The sequence below is a fragment of the Crinia signifera genome, chromosome 5 (assembly GCF_055691185.1).
Source record: "Crinia signifera chromosome 5, ASM5569118v1, whole genome shotgun sequence".
Taxonomy (NCBI): domain Eukaryota; kingdom Metazoa; phylum Chordata; class Amphibia; order Anura; family Myobatrachidae; genus Crinia; species Crinia signifera.
In genome coordinates this window covers 194,145,739-194,161,549 of record NC_139221.1, presented here as the reverse complement: position 1 = coordinate 194,161,549, position 15,811 = coordinate 194,145,739, and the positions used below count along the sequence as shown (strand labels likewise).

Below are 15,811 nucleotides of genomic sequence, written 5' to 3'. Positions count from 1 at the left end.
GCTGATATACAGACCACACTGTGGTAGAAACACTACAGCAGACAGGTAGGGAAGAGGAACTGCATGAGTTTTCAAAGATAGCAGGTGCTAGAATGAACACTACTGTGATAAAACATTATCAGGATATCAGGATGCATGGTTCAGCAATCATTGTCTTAAGGAGGCTACACCTATTTCTTGTCAGTCTAATCAACTGAAAGAAGTGATGCAATGGATGAAAAAGTCCTTTGTGGCTAAGTACAATTTATTGAGTTGCAGGGTTCTAGAAAAAACTAGACTAACCTGGAATATGACCTTGGAGCAATATTGCTGGTTAGTTACAGGGGAGATTTGGAAAATGCCTCTAGTGAAGAGTCATGAGAAATTAAAGAGGATACTAGAGTAATCTGGAGTTTGTGGATAACCTGTTAAAGAATGTCAAAGAATCTATGAATATTTTTTTTTTTTTAAGAATTTTTTTTTATATTTTCACATAAAGAAAATAAAAATACAATCATTACAGTCAAAATGTAATACACATCAGAAGATATAATTCTGTTAATAGAAATGAATCTATAATAATAAACTTATTGACAACAATAATGTAATGATTTATTATGCACTACAATTACACACATTAAACCAATTCAAATTTTAAGAAATGGGGGAGGGGGGGAAGGAGCGGACAATAGGATCACACATAGGGGAAAAGAGCAATGGGTAGGGAAAAGCAGTACTGGAATATAATTATAATACTTATGTGACTAATAAAATCAGAAGAAAACCTACCACAAAGTTATTTAGATCAGTAAATGACATCATAAACCAGCAGTAATCCACTGAAGTAAGCTCCAGGTAGTATTCTCAAACAGTTTCATTATATCGTCTTGGGTATGCTTATCTAATACATTAATAAAAAAATTCCCATTTTTTATAAAAAACCTGTATTAATTTCTGCTTCACTTCTGCAAGAGAAGGAGTGGATTTCCGAGTCCAATGTATTAGAATTGCTTTTTTTGCCACAGTAATAATTATCGCCAATATACGTACTTTAAACTTTTTATCCTGGCCCAAGTTCCAATTTTTAAAATTTCCACAAATACATGCCCAGGGGATCAGGGGATCAGGGGATAAGTGAGAGGAGAACATGGTATTAATAAATTGTACAATTTTGTGCCAGAATTTTGATTTTTCCGCATTGCCAAATACAATGAATAAAATCTGCATGGGACACTTTACATTTGATACAGGCACCTGTTTCAAGTGCATTCATATATTTCCTCTGTGCAGGGGAGATATAAGCCCTGTGTAGCATTCTAATATGGACCTCTTGTAAGTAAGAGGATTGTAAATATTTAAGTGTGGGTTCATACTGGGACAGGAGATCTGATTGCGACTGTATTTCGGGTATATCGGTCGACCATTTATGTGTGGTCAGGGACCAACTATCCGAAGCTAACAAAGAAACCAATGGTATATATAATGTGCTAACTTTATATGGAATGGTAGTTAAAAGTTTGAGAAAAGAAAGGAAAAGGGTTGCTGTGTTATCAGCTGAAGCAGGGGTGGGCAGGGAACTGACGTAATGTCTGACTTGAAGGTACATGTAGAAGTTGTGGTTAGGGAGCTGGTAGGTAGATTGGAGGTCTCTGAACGGGCGTAAACTGCCTCCTGGGTCAAATACTTTTACAATTGAGGCTAAAACTTTCTCTTTCCATTGGAGAAATGTGATATTAGACAGTGATGGAGGGAAGGCTGGGTTACCCCACAATGAGACATATGGAGAATAAAGAGGACTACAGTGGAATTTCTTGTTAGTAATTTTCCAGGCATGGTATGTGTCTGTAAACAGTGGGTGTTCTTTAATAAAAGTAGGTAGCTCCGACCATTTGCAATGTAATAATCCATTTGGTCAGTATGGGGTAAATAATGCAGTCTCTAATTTGTAATCTGTAAATGAGCTAGTTCCAAGCAACCAATCACTGATGTATCGAAAAAAGCTAGCATTAGAGTACTGAGCTAGGTCAGGAAATCCCAATCCTCCCTTCTTTCGGGGTAATCTCAATTTAGCATAGGCTATTTGTGGTCGCTTCCCCTGCCACAAAAACTGGGAGAGAAGAGAGTTCAATGTCTTTAAATCTTTGGTTAGCAACTTTATCGGTAACATCTGCATAATGTAAAAAAGCTTTGGGAACAATACACTCTTTATGGCCGCTAGTCTCCCTAAAAGGGAGATGGGTAAGGACATCCAGTTGTCTAAGTAACTTTTTATTTTAGTTATCATCGGGGTAAAATTTAATTTATAAAGCTCCTGTAAATCGGTGGAGATGTGTACTTAATGGATTTGTCAGAAATGTGGAAAGGGTGGAGAACAGGTACAGATTGAAAATAAGATGGTGTACCATGTATTGGAAGAATTTCTGATTTGTCTAGCTTAACTTTGTAACCAGAAATAGAGCCAAAAGAGGAGATCATGCTGAGAACTGCAGGTAGGGAAATCTCAGGGTTCGAAAGAAACAATATCATATCATCTGCATAGAGGGATATCTTAAGTGAGTGTGATTGGATATTAATGCCTTCAATTAGGGATGAGTTACGTATAGCTATTGCCAATGGTTCTATTGTGATGGCAAATAGAAGAGGGGATAATGGACACCCCTGTCTAGTGCCTCTAGAAATATTAAAAGATGAAGATATCGAGCCGTTGCATGACATTTGAGACAGTGGAGCATGGTAAAGGGTACGGAGAATATTAATAAAACCAGGTGAAAAACCAAATTGAGTAAGCGTTGTGAAAAGGTATTCCCATTTTACTAAATCAAATGCCTTTTCAGCGTCAAATGAGACTATTAGTTTTGGGGAACTAAGAGGCGAGTGTTTTGAATGATGTATTACTCCCAATAACCTCCGCACGTTTACTACAGAATGCCGTCCCATAATAAAGCCTGTCTGGTCAGGATGGATGATCTGAGTCAAATATTGTTTCAGGCGATCCGCCAAAATTTTTGTTAACAATTTATAATCATAATTAAGTAAAGAAATAGGTCTATAGGACCCAGGTAGTGATAAATCTTTGCCCGGCTTGGGGAGTAAACAGATGACAGCGGAGTTAAAATGAAGAGGTATTGTATGGGAAAGGATGATATTATTATAAAAGGCAACCAAATTCTCCCCAAACCGAGGTAATAAAATTTTATAGAACTCTGCAGACAGACCATCCGGACCAGGAGCCTTATTGGGTTTAGATTGCTGAATTACCCTTGTGACTTCTTAAATCGTGACAGGGGCTTCCAACCTATGTGAGGACTCTTCCGGCAATTGTGGAAGCGTGGGAAACTCCCAGGGGTCTGGAGGTGAGGTCGTAGTAGAAATGGGGTCCGTATGACCAGAGTCAGAATAAATTTTGGAATAAAAGTTCCTCACCACATCAGTGATTTGGTCGCTCAAAGTCATCATAGAACCATCTACATTACGTAGGGGGTGGACTAACATTGAGGGTTGAGTACCTCACAATAAATTGGATAAGAATCTATGAATTTTAATGAAACTATGGAGCCACATTGGTGAACATGATTATTTGTTGTTTGAAGATAGGTCTAAAACAAGTGTTCGATCTGTAGATGAAGAACTTTTATCAGTACCTAGAATCTCCTATAATTCATATGGGAGTTGAGCTTTTAGCCATGCGGCTCCCACTCTATGCTAGTCCCTTCCCACGCAGTTCCAGAGGCCTCCACTCAAAAATCCTTTAAAAACAGAATCAAGACTTTACTGTTTGCTCAAGCATTTCTGTAATGCCCTTAAGTACCGTTTATGAAAAGCTTTTCTGTACTTCATTGTTCTTGTACTGGATTACATTTGTTATATCTGTTAAGCGCCTTGAGTCCTATTGGGGACAGAGCACTATATACATGAAATTATTATTATGTTACATAAAGTAGTGAAGAAAATCAGTGAGAGATTAGTGCTATGGAAAGACAATACTGTAGCAGATTTTCTCTGCAGAAACCATATCCTTCCATGGGAGCTGAATGTGCAGGTATATTAAACTATAGTAAGAAGGTTTTGTGTTTTTGTTTTTTTTAAAAGGGTGCAATTTTTTTTTCTCAGCAAAATCACGTTTCCCAAAAATTGCAAATGTAATAGGGTGTGGTTAAAAATCAAATGTTTTAACCTTTACCAAAAAATTGCACATATAAAATCTCATACAAATATTTTCACATTGAAAACGCAAATGTAAATAAAACATGACAAACGCCAAAAATAGATCAGTTTCTGGCTGACGATATTTACAGAAGCGTGCACAGATTAGTGAGATCTGTCCGAAATAGTCGGTTGCCAAAATTACGGGGGTAAAAGTGTTTAGGTCCCCCTGTATTTTAACAACCTGCACCGAGCTCTTGGACTGATCCTGGTTCCAAAAGTACGGGGGACCAAAGATATAGGGGTCCCTGTATTTTGAAAACCAGCACTGGTCTCTACCAGTAAATAAGGTAATGCCACAGCTGGGGGATACTTTCATATAGGTCCAGCGGCCATGGCATCAACTGCCCTACTAGTCGGCCCCGGCTTGAGTCCCTGAGGGAGTGTGGACCCTGCCAATTAAGCCCTTCCTCCAGTGCACCCAAGGGTCAGGGCTTTCCCTGACTCCCTTGGGCAGTGGGTGCCAAGTTGATAGCATGAGTAGAATTAATATTGAGTTTGGCTTTGGAACTAAAAGTCCCAGCAAGCCCCCCCGCATGCTGGTAATTTGAGAACCACAAGTATCAGAATGCGGGACATTAAAGGGCCTACTAGCACATGTACTTCTACAGCCGAACCAATATAAAGAAACCGAGATCCCCATAATAAAGATACTTGAGAACATTTTGGCTTTTATTTATTGGTCGGGTCTGCAAGGACCCAGCAAGGGCTGACCAGTTGGGAGATAACCTATATAAAAGTATTTCTGCCTGTGGTATTAACTTACTGACTGGCGGAGCCCAGTACTGGTTAAAAAAATACTTCCTCACTCAAAAGTTTCTTCCTGATTTTCTTAATTATTGGCCAAGAAGGCTTCTCAACCGTAATAAAAACACTGCTCCTTACCGCCCTGCAACTTCCCGTGTTTTTTTTTATTTTTTTTTACCTGATGCAATAATCCTGACCAGCAACGCCTGTAAAGGCCTCCATACATTAGGCCGACTTGTTCTAAGGACAAGTCGGACCTAATTCTCATCCGAGCCGCCCGGCAGCTCCCCGGGAGGCTCACATACAACTTAGGACTTGATGTGCCATTATTTACATGTGATAAATCGCATGCAATTTATCACATGTAAATAATGGCACATCATCAAGTCCTAAATTGTATGTGGGCCTCCCGGGGAGCTGCCGGGCGGCTCGGATGAGAATTAGGTCCGACTTGTCCTTAGGACAAGTCGGCCTAATGTATGGAGGCCTTTACAGGCGTTGCTGGTCAGGATTATTGCATCAGGGTCCATTGTTCTATTCTAGTCTGCAGTGTACTTTTGATGGAATGTGAATTATTGAGACATAACGCATTATCCGACCAAATGATTCAGCTTCTTTTTTTACTTTTTTTTTTTATACATTATTTCCAGATACCAATATACAAATATGTATTGTTAACATAACCAAATCAATAATTTGGTATACAGTAATATTAAGGATCAGAAGCAAAAGAAGTAATTCTGTGACACATAACAAAAAACAAATACATAATATCAAAAGACATCAGGGGGAATTTACTAAGATGTGTATTCTACTTCACATGGGATGTTGCTATGGGCAACCAATCAGAATCTACTTCTTATTTATTTAGCACTCTCTAGAAGATAGTACACATGATCTGATTGGTTGGCCAAAGCAACATCACATGTGAAGTAGAATACACTTAGTAAATTTCCCCCATCAAATCATTGAACTGAAGTGAAAGAAAACAGCATAGAAGGGGAAAAAAGGAGAGAGGGGATTATCTAATGGGGAAGTCCTTCCAGAATGGAAGAAAAACAAATTGAGATAATGGAGAGAAATTGGTGTGTTGCAAGTTTAACTTAGATCAAGGGTATCATAACCTTACCTACAACCCGGACTAGCTGCTTATGTAGTTTAAGTCAAAATTGGGGGTATTAAAGCCTTTTATATGAAAGTGTTGTTTTAAATTATATGAACAATCTGAACCAAATAGTCGTGGAAAAGTCCCTGATTCTCTGGGGTCGAGTTAAAAATGTAATCCATATCCATATATAAAATTATAAGCGATTGCACCAGTCCCAGATGGTCAGTGGAGTAGTCGATCACCAACGTACCAGTATAACTGCCCTTGCTGCATTATTTATCTGTCTCAATAGGGTTTTTCTTTATAAGCGGAAATAAGTATCCCAATATCTCTGCCGCCAATTGTCTAAAGTTATCACAATATTGGAGCATCACAGGACAGTCCCACCATATATGCATTAGCAAACCCTGATCACCACCACACCTCTAGCAGAGAGGGGACAAGCTTGGATAGAATATGTAAAATAGTTGGGCAGTGATACCATCTGAAAAGTAATTTGAATTGGGTTTCAACTACCTCCATACTATTAAAACAGACCCTTGAAATCTGTCATATTTTGTACCAATTCTGCCTAATCACTTTGAGAGAAAAGTCCCATTCCCAAGACTCATGGTAACATGGATCAGAAGATAAAATATTGGTCAGCAGAATTTTGTATAAATGGGATATATAGGGCCTTATTCAGATCTGAGCTCAGTACAAATGTTTTTGCAAAATGGGCAAAACCATGTGCACTGCAGGTGGGGCAGATGTAACATGTGCAGAGAGAGTTAAATTTGGGTGGGGTGTGCTGAAACTGAAATCTAAATTGCAGTGTAAAAATAATGCAGCCAGTATTTACCCTGCACGGAAACAAAATAACTCCCACAAATCTAATTCACTCTATACATGTTACATCTGCCCCACCTGCAGTGCACATGATTTTGCTCATTTTCCGAACACATTTGTATTGAGCTCAGATCTGAATAAGGCCCATAGTGTGAGTGTGGAAATGTGGCTGGGTGCACATGGGTTCAAAAGCAGTGAGTACTCTTGCACAGGTCAGGACCACCCAGTGATAAGGCAAAATGTTATAGATTAATATAGTACAAATTATCTTTATTAGATAATCCAGTGATCTCAAACAATGTCTCAAAGGATTGAATCATCCCAGTACAGAACAATTGATCTTGCCTGTTGATTTTAGCTTTTTTCCAAGGCATAGTTGCACAGCCACACACACCCAGCAAAAAGAGGGGGTTCTAGAAAATGGGAGTCGAGATGTAGGTGGATGTGAATGTGTTTCTAAATAAGTAGGGAGCAGTCAACCTCAGATAACCATAACTTTGCTTTTTAGTTTGTTTACTCAAGGGAGAAAGAAGAGAAAAAAGGTTATATACTTTATGTTGGTGGTACCTGGGGAGAAAAAAAAATACTGTCTAAACTGGGGGAATGAGATATAATCCCATTCGCTGTTGGATTTTTATTATTATTATTATTATTATTATTATTATCATTATTATTTTTGTTAATTTGCCCATGTATACAGATGGTTGGAATTTCTGACCGTTTCATACAATATTTTTGTTCAAGCTCTTGAATGACTGCAGCAGTTGTGAATGTGATGGAGATCTGATGCCTCATCTTTCGATGTAGAACTGCGATACTGGCAGGCCGTACCCTATTTTCTTCTGACCCCTCCTGTGGCATTAGCACTACTTTTCGCTAGGCAAAGTAGCGATGTCTGTAGTGTCCACCTCCTGAATCAGGGCCTCCATCAGCAGCATCATTCGTATTAACGAACCAGTGGCAACAAGGGATTTTGTTTTTCTATGTGTTTAACCCTTGCGTTTTTACTTTGTAAAAAAGTTATTGTTGTGATAATTGTAATACTATGATTTCATTTTTTTCATTTTTCTTTTTTTACATGCAATTGACTATACCATAATTTTGAAACTGTAACATGTTCTTTTTATTAGGTACAATGAGGAAGCACAGTTGTATAAAGAAGAACACTTAAAGAACCGTCAACTCCCTGCATGCTACGTCCAGTATGTGATTGCCATCATCAACAACTGCCAGACTTTTAAGTAAGGATATTCTACCAATTTGAAATGTAAATGTCTTAGTACCTGCCCAGAAGCAGGATGATTAAAATCCCAAATAAGTGCCATTTTCTCATGGCTGTGAAAAGAGAACACATGGGGCTAAATGAAATAGGGTGAGAGTTTCAGAAAGTGAGAGATTTTGGGACAGTTTTCCCTTTTTTTAAAAGCGGCAATCACTTACACTGCAAAACCAGGTGGATTATGCTATGTAATTGATTGCTGCTTTAAAAACAATGGTAAAACTCTCCCAAAATCTCTCACTTTCTGAAACTCTCACCCTATTATATTTGGCCCTTGGTTTCACCCACCACCACCCCAAAATCCCCCCCCCCCCCCCTCCACACACACACACACATAAATTGGCTTTTTCAAATATGAGATCCTTGTCGAGGGTTTATTGAATTATCCTCTATGAGGTATACTCAATACGGGTTTGTACGGCGAGGATGGCTTTTTTGGGGGAAAGGAAAAGCCATCTTCACCATCCAACCCCCCTCGCCATATTCAGTGTTTTGCAAAAATTAAATGGTAAGGTTCACCACAAATGTAGCGAGTCCCGCCGTTTTGAAGACCGTGCTCACTGAAACAGCGAGTGAAGAGGAGGCCGTTGAATACTCTGACGGTGAGCTATCGGCACTGCTCACTTTATAGCTCACCGCCCGCATTGAACATACCCCTATGTCCCATAGACAGCAACCAGCAAAAGGAAACCTGACAAATGAGCAAATCCCATGAACCATGTTTCACTTCTTGGCCTTATGGAAGTCAGCATAGAAATTCAGTATACCAGCTGGTCTCTCCATGCTTAACCGACTTACTGTCAGGCAATCATCCAGGGAGGTCCTCTTATCAGACAAATTGTCCTGTACACCCTTTTTATCATTTTAGTTGGATTAAAACTGGGTACACACTGGAGTGAAGAGCATTCTTTACAACATTGGAACGAACCCCGTCAGCACAGATTGTGTGTACACACTGGAACGACTGTAATGAAGGGTGTAATTATGCTCAGTCCTTCATTAGCATACTAAAGGACGTTAGTGATACCATCCGCACATCAAACCTGATGACGTTGCCAGTATTATGACTGTATTATGGGCATACACACTGCCTGATATGCATAGAGATGAACAATATGTTGCTTGGATCTGCACATGTGTGTACCCAGTGTGTGTACCCAGCTTTACAACTTCCTTTTTATTTCATAATATGCTGTTCTTAGGGAGAGTGTTTGTTACTTGCATGACTATGGTCTCTGCAGCTATGAACAGCTGGGCCGTCTCTGTGAATACAGCTTTTTTTTTTTCTGTCCTCCCAACACTCAAATTTAAATGTTTCAATATAGACCAATTCCAGCTTTCAATCTGCTATACTGACTGCTTTTAAAAAGTTCCCACTTATAAATTGGGTATTATGGTGATGTATTTTTTTTTATATCTATTCAGATTAAACTCCTTTTAAAGCAGAGGTTACCAACCACAATCCTATAGGCACAGGAATTGTTCAGATTTTAAAGATCACCTACTTAATCCCATGTAACTAAATCAGTACCTCAGTTGTGTTGGTAGAACCATCTGTTCTCAGGCATGGATATCGCTAAAACTACAGGTCTGTAAAACCTCTAAAAGAGCTTCCGTCAGGTCCCACAGACAGGTGCTCTTTACAATTGGTCAGACTTTTTTCCATCCAAAAATAACCTCTTTTAGTTCTCCCCTAGGTGCTGCCTGTTGTTCTCCATAAGCAAACTAGTTTGAATAGGGGAATATTTTTTTACGTGCTATAAAATTATTTTCTCATTGAGAAATACAGATTTCACCCCTTTTTGTTGTTTATGCTTTGAGAGCAGTGTTGGTGTGTTTCCCTGGTCGTTTAGCCCACATATGCATAAAGGGCACTGATTTTCTTAGTCACAGGTCCAAACCCCATGTTACTACTCCACACCCCATATAAATTAGATGTTAACAAAATGTTATGGTGAGTACAAGAAATACATTTTCTTAGATCAATGAGTTACTCACTTTATTTATCCTGATTGCAATAATTGAAAGTTACGACTGTTGTACTGTTTTGTAGGGAATCAATTGTAAGTTTGAAAAGAAAATACTTAAGTGATGAGGATATCCCGGCAACTGGCTCCACAAATATGGACTCCATATTAGACACCATAGCCAGTAATGGATGCAAAAGTTTACTTGATGAAGTCTTCATGGACCTAGAGGTGAGGACATGACTCTCTTTAGTTAAGTTTTGTTTAGCTTACATGTATTTTTATCAATGTGTATACTCCAATAACTGCTGCCTCGCCCCCTTTGTGTTTGCACATTGTACTTCTATAGCAGGATCTTGGCTATCACAAAACACGTGACAGCCGATAGTCAAAAGCTGTAGTAGGACATGTGTAATTCAAAAGGTCCATACACATTTGCCATTTTTTCCCAGCGTGTGTGGATAATGATGATGGGGAAAATTGCTGGGCTGAAAAAAGCTCAGCATGTATGCGTTTTCGCCTACTTTTAGTGATTTTTTTTTTTTAAGTGTGGCTTTTAAGCTGGAAGCAGCTGAAACTAGTAAACTGAGCTGCTTTCAGCTCAAAGCCGCCCGCCTTTACTCAATGTACAGTATAGCCTTAGTCAGTGCTGTGCCCTCTGTAGTATGCTAATAAAGATATTAATAGTGCCCAGAATAGGTACTATACAGTATTGTTCATATATTGCCACTGCTAATTTCTCCAAGCCTTATCTTGGGGGTATTCAATCTCGGCCCAAATTTTCGCCAGGTGACAAAACTGCAGAGATTCGTCTTTTCTGTATTTAATCATGGACATTTTCCATGGGGAAGGCATGGACAAAAACAGCTGCAAGTTTGCCAATCCCACGTAAATACGTAAATTTGCGGCAATTTCGCGTATACACATGGTTTTCGTCAATGTTGGATTTTTTGCCCAGTCGATAAATCAGCACTGGGATTTAATAGGCGAATCGAATTTGCCCCCCCAAAACGGTCGAAAACCGAAGATTTTTCGCCAGCTGAAAATTTCTGCCGGGATTAAATACCAGTTTTAATTGTAAGCTTTACTTTTCAACAAACTCTACTGTTTTGTTTCATAGCTTTTTGGTGTCTGCAGTCATCTAGTGGTGAACATTGATATCACACCATAAAACTTAATTAAGTCATTTTGAAAGGCTCAAAACTGGTTTTCTAGATGTACAGTGCACCTATATCTCCTTCTCATGTGCCTTTCATGTTTTGCCAGATTTTGTTATAATTCTGCTTTGTCCACTGATTAATTTTCTTTTCTAGACAGAAACTGAAACACCATTTTAATATTCCACCTTTATTTTGGAGCTCACTAGGAACTGTAACGTAAAGGGATTGTTTGCTTACATTCTATTGCATACCTCCCAACTGTCACGATTACAGCGGGACAGTCCCGATTTTCGGGTCCTGTCCCGCTGTCCCACCCGCGGCAGGCATTGTCCCGCTGCGGGGGGTGGCAGATGAGAGACCCCCCAATCTAATAGAATAGACGCTGTGCACATGCGCACAGCATCTATTCTCGTATGAAAATGAGGTTGCGGCTAATAAGCATAAGCCGCACCCTCATTTGCATACGCCCGCCCCCTTTTCGGACGCTCGCGCGGCTTAGCCGCGCAAGTGTCCCTATTTCCCCCAACACAGAAGTTGGGAGGTATGCTATTGTCTGCTTACTTGTTTTGTTTTTCTCAAAATTGGTGGTAACCCATGTTAACAGATCCTGCAACTAATTTTAATATGTTCCTAATGCCCATCACTCTCAGATACTTTATGGAGTGGCAGTACATATTCTGCACCCCTTCTTGTGCTATGCTTTCTGACATGAAATTTCCCTCATAATAATGGTCTGTTAAAACATGAATTAGTTAGTGTACTATACTGTTAGTGTTTTCTGTTGTTGTAGTATTTACTACATGCTATATTTCTATACAGTGCACGCCCTACTGTAATGTAAAATAGCATTGTTACAAGGAAGTTTGTGTCCACATAACATGCAGCGGTGTGCATAACAATTTTAAACCTCTACAGAGTATTCTACAACTATATCAATATGAAGATATTATTTACATTTGTTCTACCATAGTATCACTTCTTTATTAATTACTCATTGGTTTAGCAACATCTGAACGACCTGATGACCAGGAAATGGCTTGGGGGCTCTAACGCTGTGGATACCATATGTGTCACCATAGAAGATTATTTTAATGATTTTGCAAAAATTAAAACCCATTACAAGCAGGTATGTGCCACTTTAATTTTTTTCAAAATGCAATAAAATAGAGTATGTTATTCATGCTTACTGTATATGTTTTATGCAAATAGCTATTTATATGTATTTGCTCTAAGGCTCTCTGAAAGGTTGTATTTGGAGAACAATTTGAGGTATGTAAAGTAATGTGGCCTATAACAGGAAATATTCATATCTGCTTGTCATACTTTTTCCATTTCTCATAGAAAATGACCATTAAAGCCCACAGGAAAGTAGTGACTGAGTACATTAAAGCGATAATGCAGAGGCGGATTTGTTTCAGAAATGCTGAGGAACGCAAAGAGGGTGCAGAGCGCATGATTAAGGAAGCAGAACAGTTCAAATTTTTGTTTAAGCGTCTTACTTCTGTAAGTGTTCAATGCTTTAAAAATAGTTACATTGTTGTATTGAAGTATACAATAATTGTGCTCAGCAAATTATTAGCACATACTTTGTAAATGCTGCTTTTTAACATAAAACTGAATACCCAATATTAGAGAAGCAAAGTAACAATATACCCCAGTACTTTTACAGGGAGATTTCTCACAGGTCACTGTGTAATCCCATTGGCTGTCATGATTTCCATTGGCATTATAATGCAGCACCTGTTTCATATATTGGTGGCTCAGAGAAGCCTGAATTCTCCAATTTGTTTTGTCTGCACTTGGATATACTGTTTATTTCAGAATTATGGAAATAACAAAACAACGATGTTGTGGACCTTTGAATTAATGTGCAAATTGTCTTTTTAGGGATTTGGTGAAGATACAGATGGGCTCTGTAAAACCATTATAGACATTGCAGAGGTTATAAAGCTTACAGATCCTTCACTTCTTTACTTAGAGGTCTCCACTTTGGTTACTAGATATCCAGATCTCAGGTAATTTTCTCACTTTGTACATGTTGCCTTTTTTCTCAATTACTTAATTCTGCAAACATACAAACATTTGTTAACATTGTTAAACCTTGACAAGTATATAGCCTAACAATTCCTTTTTTGATGGGACAGTCCAATGCTCTTGAGGTCTGCAAGTGAGGCATTTGAACTAAAAGACCGTATATATAGAGGCTGAACTGTGGTGATTTTTTTGGTGGATTTCTAATAGACTTTGTCCCACTATCCATTTTCTGTCTGTTGGCAGATATGATCTAGAGCAGGGGTTCTCAAACTGTGAGTCCCGACATTCTCAGCATGGGGTCCCGACTCCATCTTGCTGACCATCAGGCTGATGACTTTTCTCATTTCAGTCAGTGATCCAAGAGCCCTCACATAATTTTGTGTCTCCACAATTCTGCCATGTATGTGCTGCTGACTACCCATGTGATGTGATGGCCTTCTGCAGTAACTATGCGGGGGTCCTGTAATTATTTTTATTGTCTGATGGGGTCCCAGAGCAAAATAGTTTGAGGACCCTGATCTAGAGCATTACTTAATAACCATCATTTTTACAGTGCACGTGGAAATTGTGGTGACAGGTAGGTTGCAGCCTTTTGTGCTGTAATGAGGAGTTGAGTATAGTATAATTTTGTGTACCCAATATTTCCCTATATGAAAGGTAGAAAGGAGTGCATGGGGCAGACACACTGTCATTTAGCAATTACAGATTTTATGTTTTTATGTACATATTTTATTCATATGTACATTATGTACATTAAAGTGATTTTCACTATATACGTACTTGTACATAGTTAAAGAATTTGTAACTCAAAATTTATGAAAAATAATATAAAACTGTATAACTTTTAAATAATGGCTAACATTAAATCTGAACAGACCAGCCGAACAGACATATAAAGAAAATACTGTAACCAGCTTAAACAGTTTTACAACTCTTGGTAACAGGGGTAGAAAAGGCTTTGGACAGATGCAGACTGCTCGTCACTATGTGGAGTAGCTGCAAACTCAGGTGGAAGCCAAGTAGTTGCTGGATGTGCTGTTCCAGCAGAATACTCAGGGGTCTGGCATGGGTTTGATGGAGGGCGTGCTGTTCCAACTAAATACTCAGGGGCATGGGGAGGAATTGGTGGATGGGGTTGTGTTCCAGCCGGATACTCTTGAAAATGATGTGGCTCTGGAGGAGGGTGTGACACACTGTGTGCCCCCATGCTTATAAAAATTGGGTTGCCCTCTGCTATACATTTGATAACTACCCTCAAAAGAATTACGTGGTGGCTGGGGCTGTGCATAGCCTTGTGTCCTACTGAGAAGGCTATTAAGTAACTGCAACTGAGTTTCTCTATTTTCCCGATTTATACGCTCATTCATACCAACAATTGCTGAAATGAAAGAGTTCTGTAGATCACACTCATTGTCCATAAATCACTGGAGGCGAGCATCTTCGTGCGCTTGCATAAATTCATCCATTTCCTTCAGGTGTTCCATCATTACAGCGGTCATTGGCTTGTTCCATCTTTGTGGCCCGCTTCCTCCGTTGTGGGACATTGTAAACTATGGGAAGAACAAACACAACACATTAGTACAGTAGCCTATAATATTTATGTTTTTGCACCTTTCAAAATTACATTGTTGGTGGCCATACACTAGGAACCCACCATAAGGACTGCATACCGGGTTCAGGCTGGTAAGGGGGGATTGCAGCAGACTTCTCATTCAGACCATGTTTGTGTTAATTTGTAAAAAAACAACATACATAAAAAAAGCAGTGTGGCCCCATACGTGCTTGAAGCCTATTCCCTCCTGCACAATAGGTACATGCTGCGACATTTTGTATTTTTAGAAACTGGACTATGTTATATAGGTATGAGGAAATTGAGTTGAAAAACGTGCTGTTGCTGTGTAACTGCGGACGTGTAGTCTCGGTTCGGTGCGTCGCTTCACGGGCTACACTACTACCTTCAGCACGGTGCCCTGTTCCAGACGGTGATGGTGGTCGCTGACTACACGGCGGTGATGAAGCTTCACCTACTGTGGAAGTCTGCGAGACAACTCATGTTTCCAGACCTTCATCTTGGACTGAGCAGGAATCCATTTCACTATCTGTGGCCTCCAGATCAATAGGTGGTGCTGCTGCTGCATCATTATCTTCACACTCACTTACTGCACTGGCAGCAAAAGTGCTGGAGGAGGACAGTGATATGGGGTTAGCCAGTGCAGAGTTCCCAAAGATCACATTGCACTTGTCATAAAATGCCCAGTCAATGCGGGCCCCACCACTCTTCCTCCTATTTCGGTCATGGACCTTAGTGTACTGCTTCCACAGGGCTTTAAGTTTGTTCACTACCTGTTGCTGGGTTTTGATGATGCCACGGGCAGACAGAATTTTTGCAATGTTATAGTACACTGTCTAGTCCTTCACTGTGCCGGTGACTTGTTTTTTAATCTCCTCCTCTCCTCTCACTGCCAGCAGCTCCAACACTTCACACGTCACATATCACATGATTACA

The 15,811-nt window shown here is 39.5% G+C and overlaps 1 protein-coding gene across 3 annotated transcripts in view; it reads left to right on the top strand.

Moving 5' to 3' along the window:
* Positions 1-15,811, top strand: part of EXOC3 (exocyst complex component 3) — a 75,543-nt gene that overhangs the window by 50,025 nt on the left and 9,707 nt on the right. For all 3 annotated transcript variants that reach the window (XM_083188384.1, XM_083188383.1, XM_083188382.1), the window contains 5 exons: positions 7,996-8,106; positions 10,198-10,342; positions 12,275-12,397; positions 12,613-12,774; positions 13,159-13,286. In XM_083188384.1, coding sequence (XP_083044510.1) covers positions 7,996-8,106; positions 10,198-10,342; positions 12,275-12,397; positions 12,613-12,774; positions 13,159-13,286 — 669 coding nt within the window. The remainder of the gene's footprint in view (positions 1-7,995; positions 8,107-10,197; positions 10,343-12,274; positions 12,398-12,612; positions 12,775-13,158; positions 13,287-15,811) is intronic.